Consider the following 16552-nt stretch of genomic DNA (forward strand, 5'->3'; position numbering starts at 1 on the left):
GTCTTGGAAGTCCCTTTTAAACCCCCTTGTCTTCTTCGATGACTATCGCCAAAGTTTTGAGATAAACTCGAGCTGCAAACGACAGATTCCCCTGCCAGCCAGCCAGCGGTGCGGTGTTTTCCCAGGTTCCAGAGTCCGACGGCGGGGTTACACTCGTGCAAAATGTCCGGAGTGAAAAAGCTTCGTACGGTAAGTTGTTTTGGAGATACAGGGAGGCTGAAAAGGCAGAGATTTAAGCTGTCATTAGATAAACATCAAATCTCGGCGTCTAAAAGTTGCTGGGGAGAATGTTAGAGCCGCCGACGCCCGATATATCTAAACTAAACATTGTATTTTTAACTTGAACAAAGTAGGCTATAATAGTGCTTATGTGTAGAGTGTCTCTGAAAAAAAAATCCGTTACATTCCGTCCCAGATGATAGGCTGACACGGTTAATTGAAATCGGATGCGATCGGCCAGTGTGAAGTTTATACAGTTTTTGGAGAACCGTGGAGAAATAGCCCTCTCCCACCCCCCTCGCAACTCGCAAGGTAACTCTGAATTGAGGTATTCACTTTCTTGTGCAGATACTGTGCCAGGTGTGTTAGGTCTGCACCCTGCTTTCACACTGAATAGGCCGGTTGTTGTAGTAGTGTGTCTCACACTCTAGTCATTCATAGGGTGGCTGGTGAAGAGATGGCCCACTGGAAGGAAATGTTCAACAGGAATGCTGACTTGCAGGGAATGTTGAAGAGACCCTGATGGAAAATCATAGTTCTACAAAACATTTTAAAATGACACTATACAAATATCACTATACCGGTATGTCCCTATAGGACTGAAGTGATGCCATAAAAGATACAAAAAATAATACCATAAAGCATGATAAAAGGCATAAGCTCACTATTGAGCTCATCGGGCACACAGTCAAGTAAAATCCCAGAAACTGTAAATCCACCTTTTCATACACAGCCTGGCTGGACCGGTACAGTATGTTCCTCTGTTTCAGTGGATTGTCATAAAGCAACTTCTTTGAATACACCACTCATTCAGGACAGTGTGGCAAAAGACATATATTGCTAATTGTGATCATCATCATCATAACTCAGGCATAACACTCTGCCTGCCAATGTCAGTCGTTTGGGTATCCCAAGTGTTGGTGTAATTAAATTGTGCCTGCCTGCCTGGGGACAAGAGAAAGCAGAGTTGTGGAGGACAAAATACACACACAATCAGTGACTGTAAAAGAAGGAAGAAAGACTACATGAGAGATTTGCCCTAATGAAACATGGGCTTAGATTTATGGAAAGAAAGATCACATGACTGTTACAGGAAGGGAGAGATGATATGGAGCGGTGGAGCGGTGGAGCGGCGGGGGATGGGTGGGGGGTGTCTGTGATGAGAGTGGGTGTCTCCTATGCTTGGATGAATAGTAACATTAGGTCTACTGTTTGTTTATGGATCACCCACATTATTTTGTTTGTCTCTGGGTGTCGGCATGTGTGATGATGCTAGTAATCATAAAAGTTAATATTTGTACTCTCCCTCAAGGTCCTATTGCTAGTTTTACATAGGAGCCAGCCTGTCACCTTGAAATGCTCCATAAATTATGAGAAACACACCAGGGTACATCCACATACTTTTGTGAATGTCACACTGTTTTATTACACTATATATATATAAATATATATGTATATATATATAAATATATATCATTTGATGCCCAGATCGCTTAGCTCCAAAAGTCAGTAAACCCAGCAAATATGAGTCCCCCCTGGTATAGGGTGTGTCCTCACAGACTTGAATAAAACACACATTTTTGTGTGATGGTCGTTGGTTTATACAGTCTTGGCTTTGTGCGTGCGTGTGTGTGTGTGTGTGTGTGTGTGTGCGTGTGCGTGTGCGTGTGCGTGCGTGCGTGTGTGTGTGCGTGCGCGTGCATGCGTGCGTGAGAGAGAGTGAAAAAGAACTCTGTTCAATGCAGACCGCCAGGGAGTGATTGGACCCTGCGAGGGCGAATAACATGAGCTAGTATGTGTGTGTAACTAAGAGCGGGTGGGGTTGTGGAGGGACTGGGAGTCAGACACTTTATAGGCAGAGAGGGGGATGGTGTAGGGGGGAGGAGGGAATGGGAGTCAGACACTTTAAAGGCAGAGAGAGGGTGTAGGGGAGGAGGGGATGGTGTAAGGGAGGAGGGCTGTGTAGAAACAGAAGGCATGATGGGAGAGATGGAGGGGAGAGTGGCTGCAGAGGGTGAGCGTGTGGGCACTAGCTCTGCCACATCATCGCTGGCCTACTAGGCAACACACTGGACACATTGTCCAGTCCTCTCCCTTCCTCCATCCCTCGTCCTCTCCCTCCATGTCTGCCTCCTCCACCCTCCCCTTGTAGAAGGCACTGCAGCCTCAGGCCCGTCCAGAGTCACCGTTACACTTACACCTCAGGGGAGTCATAGCCTCACCTCGGTGGAGTTGTTGAACATTCTTAGAAAAGCTACTACAGAACAGTATCCCGTAAAACCAGACATGTCATGTAAATGCGCTTTCATTAAAAGCAAAGCACGGTGGCTCAGCGGTGAGCGCTGCTGCCTCACGTGGAAGGTCGCGGGTTCGAACCCCGGTCCGTCCCAGGTCCCCCCTGTGAGGAGCCTGCATGGCTGCGTGATATTGGAAACTGGCATTGCAATATATGCCTATGCAAAGTCAAGTAGGGTGAGTTCAGTGCTTCATTTTTGTGTTAGCATTTAGGGTAGTGGCTGGTCATTTCCATTTCAATCCCAAAACTAGTTCAAGATTCAAGATTCAAGATTTTTATGGTCACTCCGTAGTACAAGTATCACATGTGAAATTCTTGTGCTGTGAACTCCGTTTACAACATAGTACAAATATAACAGGGCATATGAGTGCAAAAACAACAAGAGACACAACAAGCAATAAGGCAGTAGAGTGATAAGACAAGTCAGAGACAGTGGCATATTCACTGCGCATAGGTGCACATGTCATGTGCATACTTTGGACGTACTTAAACATTTTGAATTCGACGTATTTGACGTACAGGTGCAAATAGCATATACCTAATTAAACATACAATTAAACATTACACATACATAATGGTAGCATCTACAGTGCGGTACAGTACAGCTACTACACTATTTGTGTATGTTAAGGAGTCTCGTGGCCTGCGGGAAGAAACTGTAGTTCGGAAACATGTTGTAAATTGAGGTACTGTTCAAGCCCTAAAGCTAATATTATAACTTTCCAAGTCATCCGGGCAAAAATTATCTTGTGCAAATTGGAAAAACAAGTCTGTTGAGTTTACAATTTACTCGCTATAACTGGCAGGACCATAAAAGGAGGCCTTGTGTTGTGTGTACAATTCCATACAAAGAGACAAGACCATATTTCTGTTTGTCTTCACTCTCCATCCACCTGCCTATCCCATTTCAAAGCCTAGAACCGCTCAGCTTGCTTCACTCTTGTGTTTCTGCTGACCTGATTTTGAGCCTGTGTTCATCCATTTCAGGACCTCAACAGATCCACCAATGTGGTGTACCAGGCCCACCATGTCAGCCGGAGCAAGAGAGGCCAGGTGGTGGGCACCAGGGGGGGCTTCCGAGGCTGCACCATCTGGCTCACCGGTAAAACACCTCCACAGTCACACATGATACCCCCTATGGGTGAGGAAGTGGTACATTCCTCCAGCACTTCCAACTTCAGACTGGAGAAAATAACTAAACCACACACACAATGTTGTAGGAGCAGTGGTTCCCAACCTTTTTGGGATGTGACACTTTAAAATAAAACAAAGTCTACCTGGAACCCCTCGTCACTTATTGTACTGTCTACCAGTTATAAGTTACTGATTATTGTCTTGATTCATCGGTTCATAGTTTTGTCTATAAAATGTTAGAAAACAGTGAAAAATATCCCTTCAAGTTCCCCACAGCCCAAGGTCACATCTAATAGTCCAAAACCCAAAGATATTCAGTTTATTATCATGTTGGACAAAGAAAAGCAATAAACTATCACATTTGGTAAGCTAAAACCAGCTTATTTATTTATTTATTTGTTTATACTAAAGATGACTGAGTAATCCCGCTTCCAAAGCGCACATGCTAACCACTCTCCCAAGAGAGCTAAGCTCCCTTGGTGGAGTTGGTTAACGGGCCCTTTATACTGGGGAGTGATTTTAACCATCTTACTTGGTACCACTCAGGACTCACGAGGATTCTTCTTCTGCATCTCCTCTGGTGCATCTCATCTAGGTCTGTCTGGTGCTGGGAAGACCACCATCAGCTTTGCCCTGGAAGAGTACCTTGTGTCCCACGCCATCCCATGCTACTCCCTGGACGGAGACAACATCCGGCAGGGCCTGAACAAGAACCTGGGCTTCTCTGCCATCGACCGCGAGGAGAACATCCGACGCATCGCTGAGGTGGCCAAGCTGTTCGCTGACGCCGGCCTGGTCTGCATCACCAGCTTCATCTCTCCTTTCACCAAGGTCAGAGGTCACCAGACACAGCCGTCGTGTGTTGGTGCATATCTGTTTGTTTGAACGGCAGCCCAGTGGTGACGCAGCATACATTGCATTATCTGACGGTGGTGGATACTAGATAACTGTTGATGTCCTTATTTAGAATCAGGAGAGACCATATAACATTTCACTCGGACCAAAATAAAAAATCTAAGTTTTTTTTTTGTCTGAGTGAAATGGTCTCTCCTGAGTCTAAATATAGTTGAATTGCCTGGTTTGACCAAGTGAACCTATTTTTTAGAAGCATTACGAGATGTCTATGGAAACATGAATAGCGGATGAAATCCCTTGGTGCGGATGCCAACCCCGGAAGAGGGCGTGATTTTGGCACTCTATCGTCCTAACTCGGACAACTTCACTTACTGTTATAAATCACTGTCTCATGTTTCCAACTAGTTTAGTGGCGTCAAAGTCAAAAGACGTGGAAAATGCGTCAGAGCGGATGTGGCCGACTCGGGACACACTTCCGCTAGTTGTGTGAGGGTTTCATAGAAGATTTGTGTGTCCAACGTGTGTGTGTGTGTGTCCAAACACACACATTGGACATGCACTTTTAAACAGAGTAAACTAAGCAGCTACCTACAGTACACATCATCATATACTGCCTTTCTCTACAGGATCGTGATGAGGCGAGGAGCATCCATGTGAGTGCTGGTCTCCCTTTCTTCGAGGTGTTTGTCCACGCCTCTCTGGAGGTGTGTGAGAGCAGGGACGTGAAAGGCCTTTACAAGAAGGCAAGAGCCGGAGAGATAAAAGGTTGGTCTCTTGCAATGTTCAATTCACTTTATACCAATGTTTCTGTCCGATCTTTAAATATTAAACAGATATTTCACCTAAAAATGTAAATCTGGTCTCTATGTACTCACACCGGAGATGCTCACAAGTCATTTTTTTCAAGTCCAAGTCAAGTCTCAAGTCTTTAGTCACAAGTCCAAGTCAATTCTCAAGTCTCTTATGGATGAGCGTTAGAACACTGTATAGCTAAAAGAAACTAAGGAATTCAAAGCATGTCCTCAATCCTTTATTAGCATATCAGTATTGATGAGTTGACATTTAGTAGTAGTAGACTTAATTTCCTTAATGTTAATGCCCCAAAAAAATAAAAAATAAAGATTGAACAAATCTCAAGTCCAAGTCAAGTCTCAAGTCTTTGAGGGCAAGTCTCAAGTCAAGTCTCAAGTCACTGTGTGTGTGTGTGTGACTTAAGTGTGACTCAAGTCAAAGTCCCCTTCTCTGACTCACACTCATGTCAGTCGAAACATGGGTGACGTTTGTATGTCCACATAACACCAACAGCATTTGAAGGCAGCATCTACATGCTTCTGAAGTGAATACTCAGCCTTTCACACAAAAACACAGTGTGGTTTTCCTAATCTTGTTAAAGCGCTCATATCTCATCTAGTAACAACGTTATCGAAGCTTGTCCGTTTTCAACGATCTTTCTTTTCTTTCACCCTGTTGTCAGGCTTCACTGGTATCGACTCCGATTATGAGCGGCCCGAGGCGTCGGAGTTGGTGCTGAAGACCGGAGAGCTGACGGTCAACGAGTGTATCCACCAAGTGTTGGAGCTGCTCAGGGAGCAGGTGGGCATGACAGACGTGTCGCATACACACCATTTTGTTATCCATTTCCCCCTTTCTCTCAAGTACCCCCTGTAGTACCTCCGCATACCCCTAGAGGGGTACGCGTACCCCAGTTTGTGAACCACTGGTCTACCAAATAATTTCACATATCCCTACCTCGTATCTAGGCACATACCCCGTTTCCCATCGCTGTTGTCAATCAGACACTGCACATCAGAATGGGAAGCTAACCCCTAGGCCGTGTACTGATGCGTTAAAATGGATTAAAAAAAACAACAACATGCGACCAAACGTAAGGCTGGTGCTGAAAAGCTGAGGGGGAAAAGAAGTCACTCGAGGCAGATGCAGCAAAGTGCATCAAAGCTAGTTCTGCCACCACCAGTGGAGACGCCAGCAGTGAGGATGATGTTACTACAACAATGCCTGCTGCTACCACTATTACTACTGGGCCTAGTATACTAATAAAAGTATATTAATGTCCTAACATACTAATATTAAGTAGTACTAACACTTTAATAAGAATAAGAGCGAACCCGAAGAAGCCATCGACGAAACGTGTCGAATTTTCTTCAATTTTTTTTTATAAGAAGATGAATTAAAATGAGGAAGTACAGAAGGTCACAGTCAGAAGGTCCTGAGTTCGATTCTCGCCTGGGACACTGTGGGCGCTGTGGTTGTGTGTTCCCCCCCCCATATCTTCAGTGCCTACTGCCCAGGTGGGGTATCTCGTCGTAAGGGCCTTTCTCTCTGTGTGGAGTTTGCATGTTCTCCCCGTGCTCCCCCAGGGGGTTCCTCCGTATATAACCCCCCCACTAAAAACATGCAGAAGATCAGATCGTCATCGTCATCCGACCAGTGACGACAACATCCGAAGTTGGTCCCCGGGCGCTGTACGAGAAAGCGACCACTGCTCCTGGCCTGCCCCCGGGAGGAAAGGACATGCCTGGATGGGTTAAATGAAGAGGACACTTTTCACCGGCCACCGTCAGCATGAGTGTGTTGTGGCCGCATGCATGTGTTGTGGTGTTCGTGTGACAATAAAAGACGGGGCTTGTCCCGTTACGAGAGTTTTTTTTTTTTTTTTAAGTAATTCAGACTTCTTGTGTCTTGTGACTTTTCTTGTTGAACGGTTCATCTGATGTCTCCTGCCACCATCACCTGCACCAGGAAGTAAGGGCTGACAGTGACAACGCTGTGCACGGGGGGCATCTACTTGTCGAATGAGTTTCGTAACGTTTAAATATTTTCCTGATAGAGTTAAGTTTTAGTGGTATAAGTTACTAACATAATAATCAACACTAATTACTCACCTAGGCTCAGGCTGAGGATATTCCAGCTGCTGTGGTCCAGGAAGTCATTGCTCCTTCAAATGTTGATTTTTTTTACAAGGCCAAAAATGGTCTAGCCCGGCTCCAGCGAAAACAAGTGAGTTGGTGGGTCCAGATTGTATTGCATCAATGATCTATTAACGTTAAAATCACAGATGCATGGTCCGTACAGCTACTAGGCTTGTCTGTTACATGTACACTATCATTTATTTGTTGTACTCAAGAGGTCAGGTGAGGTGATTGCTTTACTTAAGGAGAGCTAGATATGTCTTTCTAGTTTTGAAAATGTATTTTAATGGCTCGTTTTGTCATGTGCTTGCATCAAATTCTCCAGAGTGCCGGAATAAAGGTCTCAATCAGAGTTCTGTTTCAGCCCGAGCCTGACGGGACCCGACCCAGCCCGACGGGCTCGAGCTGACAATTTATGCTAATTGGTCGGGTCGGGCTTGGGCTTCAACTTACTAGGGTCGGGTCTGGTTTGAATTTTCAGGCCCGTTGAGAACTCTAGTCTCAATAAATGAGAAATGCTGTAGGCTGACCAAGGACAAAAACTCTCCAGCCATTTTTTTTGCCCAAGTCCGCCCCTGGATTCCATCATGTGTTCAATTCCCAGAGTCATGTAACAATTCTTATCTTGTACTATAGCTGACATGTTCACAAAGGAAAGCAGTCACAGCTATAATTAAAAGAGAAACCCACCCACCCACACACACACACACACACACACACACACACACACACACACACACACACACACACACACACACACACACACACACACTACCAATGAATATATTAGAGATAATATCCTAGTATGACATGTATGTCCTTTGTCTGCTTGTATGTAGAATATTGTACCCGGCGAGATCATGGAGGCTAATGAAGTGAAAGAACTCTTTGTTCTGGAGAACAAGCTGGATCTTGCTGTTGCTGACGCAAGCACACTTCCCACCATCACCATCACCAAGGTAACGTACCGCTTCAGTATATACACACTACTTTCTATCACACACGCCACATGGACAGACAGCATCACCGTCACCAAGGTAACGCACCACTTCAGTGTATACACACTACTTTCTATCACACACCACATGGACAGACAGCATCACCGTCACCAAGGTAACGCACCACTTCAGTATATACACACTACTTTCTATCACACACCACATGGACAGACAACATCACCGTCACCAAGGTAACGCACCACTTCAGTATATACACACTACTTTCTATCACACACCACATGGACAGACAGCATCACCGTCACCAAGGTAACGCACCACTTCAGTATATACACACTACTTTCTATCACACACCACATGGACAGACAGCATCACCGTCACCAAGGTAACGCACCACTTCAGTATATACACACTACTTTCTATCACACACCACATGGACAGACAGCATCACCGTCACCAAGGTAACGCACCACTTCAGTATATACACACTACTTTCTATCACACACCACATGGACAGACAGCATCCCCGTCACCAAGGTAACGCACCACTTCAGTATATACACACTACTTTCTATCACACACCACATGGACAGACAGCATCACCGTCACCAAGGTAACGCACCACTTCAGTATATACACACTACTTTCTATCACACACCACATGGACAGACAGCATCACCGTCACCAAGGTAACGCACCACTTCAGTATATACACACTACTTTCTATCACACACACCACCACATGGACAGACAGCATCGCCGTCACCAAGGTAACGCACCGCTTCAGTATATACACACTACTTTCTATCACACACCACATGGACAGACAGCATCGCCGTCACCAAGGTAACGCACCGCTTCAGTATATACACACTACTTTCTATCACACACACCACATGGACAGACAGCATCACCGTCACCAAGGTAACGCACCACTTCAGTGTATACACACTACTTTCTATCACACACCACATGGACACACAGCATCACCGTCACCAAGGTAACGCACCACTTCAGTGTATACACACTACTTTCTATCACACACCACATGGACAGACAGACAGGGGATCAGTACTGGACAAGCCATGATGAGCTCATAAACCTTCCCCGCTGGTTGGACCCCCTGTCCTTCCCTGGTACTAATAAAAACCATACAGGCCCTACCAAGCATGTGATGTTGCCGTCCTTTGTGCCACAAAGGATCGCAACATCGCATCCAGTATGTTTGGTGAACGCGTGCAAGGATGTCTATCAAAACACTCTGTTTCCTGGAAATGATTCTGGAAAGACTTCTCCCAAATGGAAATGGCTACAGTATGATCTCCACAGATGTCATTTACAAACAAGACCACACGTCTCTCATCTCTCTCCAAGAAGCACTTAGTGTTTGTTCCAGAAGTTAGAGCAACAGATTATCCTATTACACACAGTCAGTAGAATTAGGAATGTGTTGATTCACGTCTCCTTGAAAACTTGTACATATACGTTACTAGTGTGAATACTACCAGAGGAGATCGAGATGTGGCGTTCCTGAAATGAGTAGGGATGTGGCTTTTCTGCTCAGGGACATTTTGACAGGGATGAATTCTTGCCGTCGGTGGAATTAAACTCGTGGCCTCTGTAGTGAGAATTTAAGACAGTTAGCCTCCAGCCTGTAGAGAGCGCTACAGCTGACCTCCCATTCCTGGGATGCTATCTTTCAGGTCAGCCTGTTGCCCAGGCAACCTGCATTCAATAATGTAAATGTCTCCTCCTGTAATGTTTTCCTTGAATGCTGTTGACTGTAAGTGATGTGTCTTCTCCCAGCTGGACCTCCAGTGGGTGCAGGTGTTGGCAGAAGGCTGGGCGAGCCCTCTGAAGGGCTTCATGAGAGAGAGGGAGTTCCTCCAGGTCCAGCACTTTGGAAACCTCCTGGATGGTAAGAGATAACCACACTGCCTCATCAACTCTGATTTGTGTGTGTTCATATGTTGTTGTTTTTGTTGTTTTGTTTGCTTTTACAAATTGCACAAATAATGTACACTTGTAAAACAGAGTAACATCTGATCGTGTTAATCTTGCAATAAACAAAACGTCTATCGATGCACTTTTTTAGAAGTGATGTTTGCTTTGGCTGGTCAGTTCAGAACACTGTGGACTCTTGTTTCAGGTGGGGCCATCAACATGTCCGTCCCCATCGTCCTGCCTGTCAGCCGTGAGACCAAGGAGGATCTGGACGGCTGTGCGGCCATTGCCCTGGAGTTCCAGGGTTCCCGCGTGGCCATTCTCAGGAACCCCGAGTTCTACGAGCACCGCAAGGAGGAACGCTGTGCCAGGCAGTGGGGCACCAACTGCCCACAACACCCTTATATAAAGGTAACAGGCTCTGATCATATCAATAATCTTCAAAACCCACAGTTATCATTGTAATGCCAACCTAATAATTGCATTGCAAACAGTAAGAACTTCAGGTAACTGTGTCAGTGTTTGCATTTACTGTGTCAATTTCGAACTAGTACTGAACAATTTGCCTGTTGAGGCAAACAAACCATAAATCAATCCGTCTCTCACCACAAAGGCAAGGATCAACTGAACCTGAATGTAAATACTGATTACAGTTACTAGGAAATCGTTTTGTCAGATACGATCATCAGTCTTGCCTGTTCATTACTTTTTGCAGATGGTCATGGAGGCAGGTGATTGGCTAGTAGGTGGTGACCTGCAGGTGCTGGAGCGAATCAAATGGGACGATGGGCTGGACCAGTATCGCCTTACCCCACAAGAGCTCAGGCAGAAGTTCAAAGACATGAAAGCAGGTTAGAAAGGGCAATAACAGTCAGGGAATAATGTATCTGTAACAGCTGATGAAATATATAATAATATATAATATTATATATTATAATATTATATATATATATAATAATATACACAGATTAAGATAACTGTACTGTATACAGCAATGTGACATTTGTCTTTCAGAAGAAACTTGACAAAGGACCAGATGAAAAAATAGAATGGTAAATTATAGGCTGCATGGCAGATATTTGTGATTTAATGTATGTGTTCCACACGTAATGGAGACACCATTCCTCTGAAATGATGTTGAGGAATGAATAAAAACCTGTTTTTATGCAACCACCCACTTTGATGTGAATGCTGTGCTCGAGTGTTCATGTATGGGTTTGGGCATAATTTGGACCTACTTCCAAAATCCTGATTCCAAAAGAATCGAAAATGAATTGAAATCTTAATTTTGATTCTGCTTATTGATTCCTAAACAATTTTTGTCTGCAGAACGTACTTGAAATCTGAGTTCCCACCCAAACATATTAAGTGGCAGACACGGACCGCTACATAAAGTGTTAATTTCAAATTGTATACAAAAAACTATAAACTGTTGGTGTTTACAAAAGTTCATAATAAATTACAAGCAATGTTATGTTGTAAAAATAATCGGTGAAATAAGCATGTGCCCTGTTTTGACCCCACCCCCTCAAATAATCAGAATTGAGAATCGTTTAGAATGGGAATCCATAAGCAGAATCGGAATCTGAATCGTTAAAATCCCAACCCTATTCATGTATGTATCCACGGCACATACTAGTTTTTGTTTTTGCTGTTCTTTCGGTGCTCTGTGCTCCGATCCCCTGAGTTGAGTTTTTGGTGCGAGCATGTTGTGATGTTCACTTAAACAAGCTATCCACAATTGAGAGGTCCAGCTTATGAAACAAAAGCTTGCTTGAGTTACAATGATGGGCATGCTGTGGTAGATATTCATTGTATACAATGCCTTCCACACATTTTGTATCCCAAATCTCATGTATCTCAACTCATCTCAAATCATGCTGCCACTGTTACTGAAAATGCGACTGTTATGTAAAGATCCGTCTGCATCTCTTGCCCCCTTAGATGCCGTCTTTGCCTTCCAGTTGCGTAACCCGGTCCACAACGGCCACGCCCTGTTGATGCAGGACACCCGGCGGCGCCTGCTGGAGCGCGGCTACAAGAACCCCGTCCTCCTGCTGCACCCGCTGGGCGGCTGGACCAAAGACGATGACGTGCCGCTGGCCTGGAGGATGAAGCAGCATGCTGCCGTCTTGGACGAGGGTGTTCTGGACCCGGCCAGCACCATTGTCGCCATCTTCCCCTCGCCCATGATGTACGCCGGGCCCACAGAGGTGAGGGAGATACAGCGTCAGCTCACGGGACTTTTTGTTTTGGTTATGGTCGGTCTGGTTCTCGACAATGCACATATATACTGTATGAGAGATGGGCCGATATATAGAAATTCAATATATTGCGATCCCAAAAAAAACGTAACGATGCGTATCGTGGGGGAGAAAAACGGATCGGAATGTTAGCTACATTTTATTCTGCTGTAGTAATAATCGGGGATGCAAACTAGTCACTTTTAGGTGACAGTCATGGGCACTTAAGTTAATGATTTCTGAGTGGTTTTGTGTATCTGTCATCTTTTTCACTCTGCATGAGTTTGCATCCCTGAATAATAATAATAATATTAATAATAATAATAATAACAATAATAATAATAATAATAATAATAATAATAATACACTTTATTTGTATAGCACCTTTCTTAACAATGTTACAAAGGTGCTTATACAAGTAAACAATCTAATACAATTTAATACAAATAAGATTAAATTAAAACATTAAAACGACAACAGAAGAAAACACAGCAAGGAGTAGTGGTAAAATACAGGAAAACAATTATAAGCAAGCAACAAGCATAGAAGAATTAAAAATAGGCTGTAAAACAGTGGACCAAGTTATAAGAGATTAAAAGCCATTTTATAGAAATGGGTTTTTGAAAGAGATTTTTAGTCATCATTAGTAATCATAAATGAGATTGCTTTCACAAGCTCTCCATTCAAATGAGAGTATTTACCCTTTGTAATCACATTTTTTTAATTGTTTACATTCTAGCAAGCCAATGCCATCGCTAGAAAGATTTGTGGCCTCAGACATAAGATAATTCTGCACAGACATACTTTGTTATCTTTGATCTTTTATTTATTACATTGCATCGTGGTTGTATCGAATCGTGAATCCCCATATTGCGTATCGAATCTTATCGTGGGATAAGCATGTTGCCCCGGCCTCAGCACAAACTGCTCATTAAAGTTAACGATGCGTGTGCACGCTTTAATAATGTGTCTCTATGTCTTCCAATCTGTCATCAGGTACAGTGGCACTGTAGGGCGAGAATGATCGCCGGAGCAAACTTCTACATCGTGGGCCGCGACCCTGCGGGCATGCCTCACCCAGAGAGCAAACAGGACCTGTATGAGCCCAGCCACGGCAGCAAGGTGCTCACCATGGCCCCGGGCCTCACCTCTGTGGAGATCATTCCTTTCAGGGTAGCTGCCTACAACAAGGCTAAGAAAGCGATGGACTTCTACGACAAGGATCGGTGAGCAAGGAACCCTTTAAACGCGGCCACCATTTTTGACCTAACGTGTATTCTCATTTAGTGTGCTGTATCATAGCTTCACTTTGAGATATCCTGTGTAGCGGTTTCTCCAAATAGATCTTTGTCTATTTGCTTGTATTTGCAACCGCAAACTATCACCATATCCTGCTGCTAGCTACTGCTTAGTTCATTATTTGATCCGATTGCTTTCAAAGTGGAACCTGCCCTACCGGTGCTCTCAAGTTGGAGTATTCATTTCGGCTATTATTATATACAACCACAACATTTGCATTCCCCCCTCCATTAGGATGTGTCACGACAAGTTGGATTATTAATTTGGGCTATTATATACAACGGCAACATTTGCATCTTTCCCCTCCATTAGAACGTGTCGCCACAAATTATTTCAGACTGAGAAATGAGAAAGTCTGAATTAGCATGACATTACATCAGCACTGTGTTTGAATTGCCATAATTGTGATCATCCCCCTGCACACAGTTGTAAACCTACATTGCCCTGTTGTAGATATTGTGAAATTGGAAGAAAGCACACTTCCACTTTTCCTCTTCATCAATTCTCCTCTCTCTCCTCCCTGCCCTGGCTCACTCCTCTCCTCTCTCTCCTCCCTGCCCTGGCTCACTCCTCTCCTCTCTCTCTCCTCCCTGCCCTGGCTCACTCCCTCTCCTCTCCCTCTCCTCCCTGCCCTGGCTCACTCCTCTCCTCTCTTTCTCTCCTCCCTGCCCTGGCTCACTCCTCTCCTCTCTCTCCTCCCTGCCCTGGCTCACTCCCTCTACTCTCTCTCTCCTCCCTGCCCTGGCTCACTCCTCTCCTCTCTCTCCTCCCTGCCCTGGCTCACTCCTCTCCTCTCTTTCTCTCCTCCCTGCCCTGGCTCACTCCTCTCCTCTCTCTCTCCTCCCTGCCCTGGCTCACTCCTCTCCTCTCTCTCTCCTCCCTGCCCTGGTTCACTCCTCTCCTCTCTCTCCTCCCTGCCCTGGCTCACTCCTCTCCTCTCTCTCCTCCCTGCCCTGGCTCACTCCTCTCCTCTCTTTCTCTCCTCCCTGCCCTGGCTCACTCCTCTCCTCTCTCTCTCCTCCCTGCCCTGGCTCACTCCTCTCCTCTCTCTCTCTCCTCTCTGCCCTGGCTCACTCCTCTCCTCTCTCTCTCCTCCCTGCCCTGGCTCACTCCTCTCCTCCCTTTCTCTCCTCCCTGCCCTGGCTCACTCCTCTCCTCTCTCTCTCCTTCCTGCCCTGGCTCACTCCTCTCCTCTCTCTCTCCTCCCTGCCCTGGCTCACTCCTCTCCTCTCTCTCTCCTCCCTGCCCTGGCTCACTCCTCTCCTCTCTCTCTCCTCCCTGCCCTGGCTCACTCCTCTCCTCTCTCTCTCCTCCCTGCCCTGGCTCACTCCTCTCCTCGCCCTCTCAGACATGCTGACTTTGAGTTCATCTCGGGAACCAAGATGAGGAAGTTGGCACGCAGCGGGGAGAACCCTCCAGACGGTTTCATGGCCCCCAAGGCCTGGAAGGTCCTGACTGAGTACTACAGCTCCTTGCAGAAGGACCAGTAACTGACTCACCAGTCCACAACCGACTATGAAGTGATCCAGGCAGACAGAGATCCTCAAGGACTATTTGAGATAGTCTCCCCTTTTATCTTATCCTCCAAAACGTTTGATTTCAAGGGATGAATTTAGAACACTATAATGAATTAGTCTTATACAGTGGGACGTTTGTATCCATCTGTCAATCATCTGTTGCTATCAGATTATGTGATTTATACATCCATTTTTATGTTTATACAGATATTAACTTAAACTATATATTTTAATTAATTGAATGTAAGCCAATGTTTGTTTTAGGGATAGGTTTCCTTAAATACATGCTCTGCAGATTAGATTTTAAATTTGATCACTTACAATTATAGCACTACCTACAGTATACATGAACAGAAGTTACTTTATTCCTCATGTTAATGTGTCATATAATTGTGTTGAAAACATCTGAGATTTATCACAATGTAAGTGCCTTTATGTCAAATGGAAACATTATAAAACTGCTATATTTAAAATTGTTGCTGGTGTTTGACTGAAATGTCTCCCATTCGCAGATATGAATGGTGCTATGAAGATGGCATGTGCACACATGAATGCACATGAATGCATGTGCATTCATGTGTTAAAGATCTGGGTGTTTTAAGATGGAAAATGGACTGATAAAACAATTTATTTATTACTATGAATCACTGATCACTGCCTAATACTGGAATAGTGCGCAGGCAAGGAATCTCAGCTGTACGTATGTCCATGAATGTAATGGTTTTAAATAAATATTTTCATCTCTGATACCACGCTGATTTCATCTTTCTGCCACTGGTTATGCAACTTAAATTACATTATTGCCTGTCTTGCTTTACAAGGTGCATGCTTATCAAATGGGTATCAAAGGTTGAAGCTAGGTTTGCTCTAGGCTAGGGAATGGGGAGGTCTCTGTTCTGAGTTTTATGGCGGATCGCAAACCAACTAGTTTAGGCATAATGTTTTCAGGGCATACCACCCACCTGCTGTAGCACTACCAGAGTGTAGTATCATGAGAACATCTAGTTTACATAACTGTTGTATTATAATTTAAACTGTACTTAGTAAACCTGTATCCTGAATAAAAGTAACTAATGCCCCAGTTTGCTGTTACAGGGTTGTGGCGCCAAAAGTACAATGCTGCCACCTGTTGGCCATAAGCGGTACAGGGAATCATAAA

General features: G+C 44.7%; 1 protein-coding gene across 1 annotated transcript; it reads left to right on the forward strand.

Moving 5' to 3' along the window:
- Window positions 1–36: 36 nt before the first annotated feature.
- Window positions 37–16142, forward strand: LOC310788962 (bifunctional 3'-phosphoadenosine 5'-phosphosulfate synthase 2-like). The gene is made up of 12 exons (XM_083650567.1): window positions 37–189; window positions 3503–3617; window positions 4245–4480; window positions 5131–5269; window positions 5979–6097; window positions 8274–8393; window positions 10197–10308; window positions 10540–10745; window positions 11050–11185; window positions 12279–12547; window positions 13574–13803; window positions 15225–16142. Exons 1-12 carry the CDS (start codon window positions 163–165, stop codon window positions 15364–15366), a joined length of 1851 nt encoding a protein of 616 aa, XP_083506693.1. The 5' UTR covers window positions 37–162; the 3' UTR covers window positions 15367–16142.
- Window positions 16143–16552: the final 410 nt, after the last annotated feature.

This window comes from Poromitra crassiceps (assembly GCF_964638095.1).
Source record: "Poromitra crassiceps genome assembly, chromosome: 14".
Taxonomy (NCBI): Eukaryota; Metazoa; Chordata; class Actinopteri; order Beryciformes; family Melamphaidae; genus Poromitra; species Poromitra crassiceps.

Coding starts and splice junctions, on each gene's coding strand:
- LOC310788962 (XM_083650567.1), top strand. CDS start 163: ATGTCCGGAGTGAAAAAGCTTCGTACG. Junction 10,309..10,539: donor CTTTGGAAACCTCCTGGATG/GTAAGAGATAAC, acceptor CTCTTGTTTCAG/GTGGGGCCATCAACATGTCC. Junction 12,548..13,573: donor TGTACGCCGGGCCCACAGAG/GTGAGGGAGATA, acceptor ATCTGTCATCAG/GTACAGTGGCACTGTAGGGC.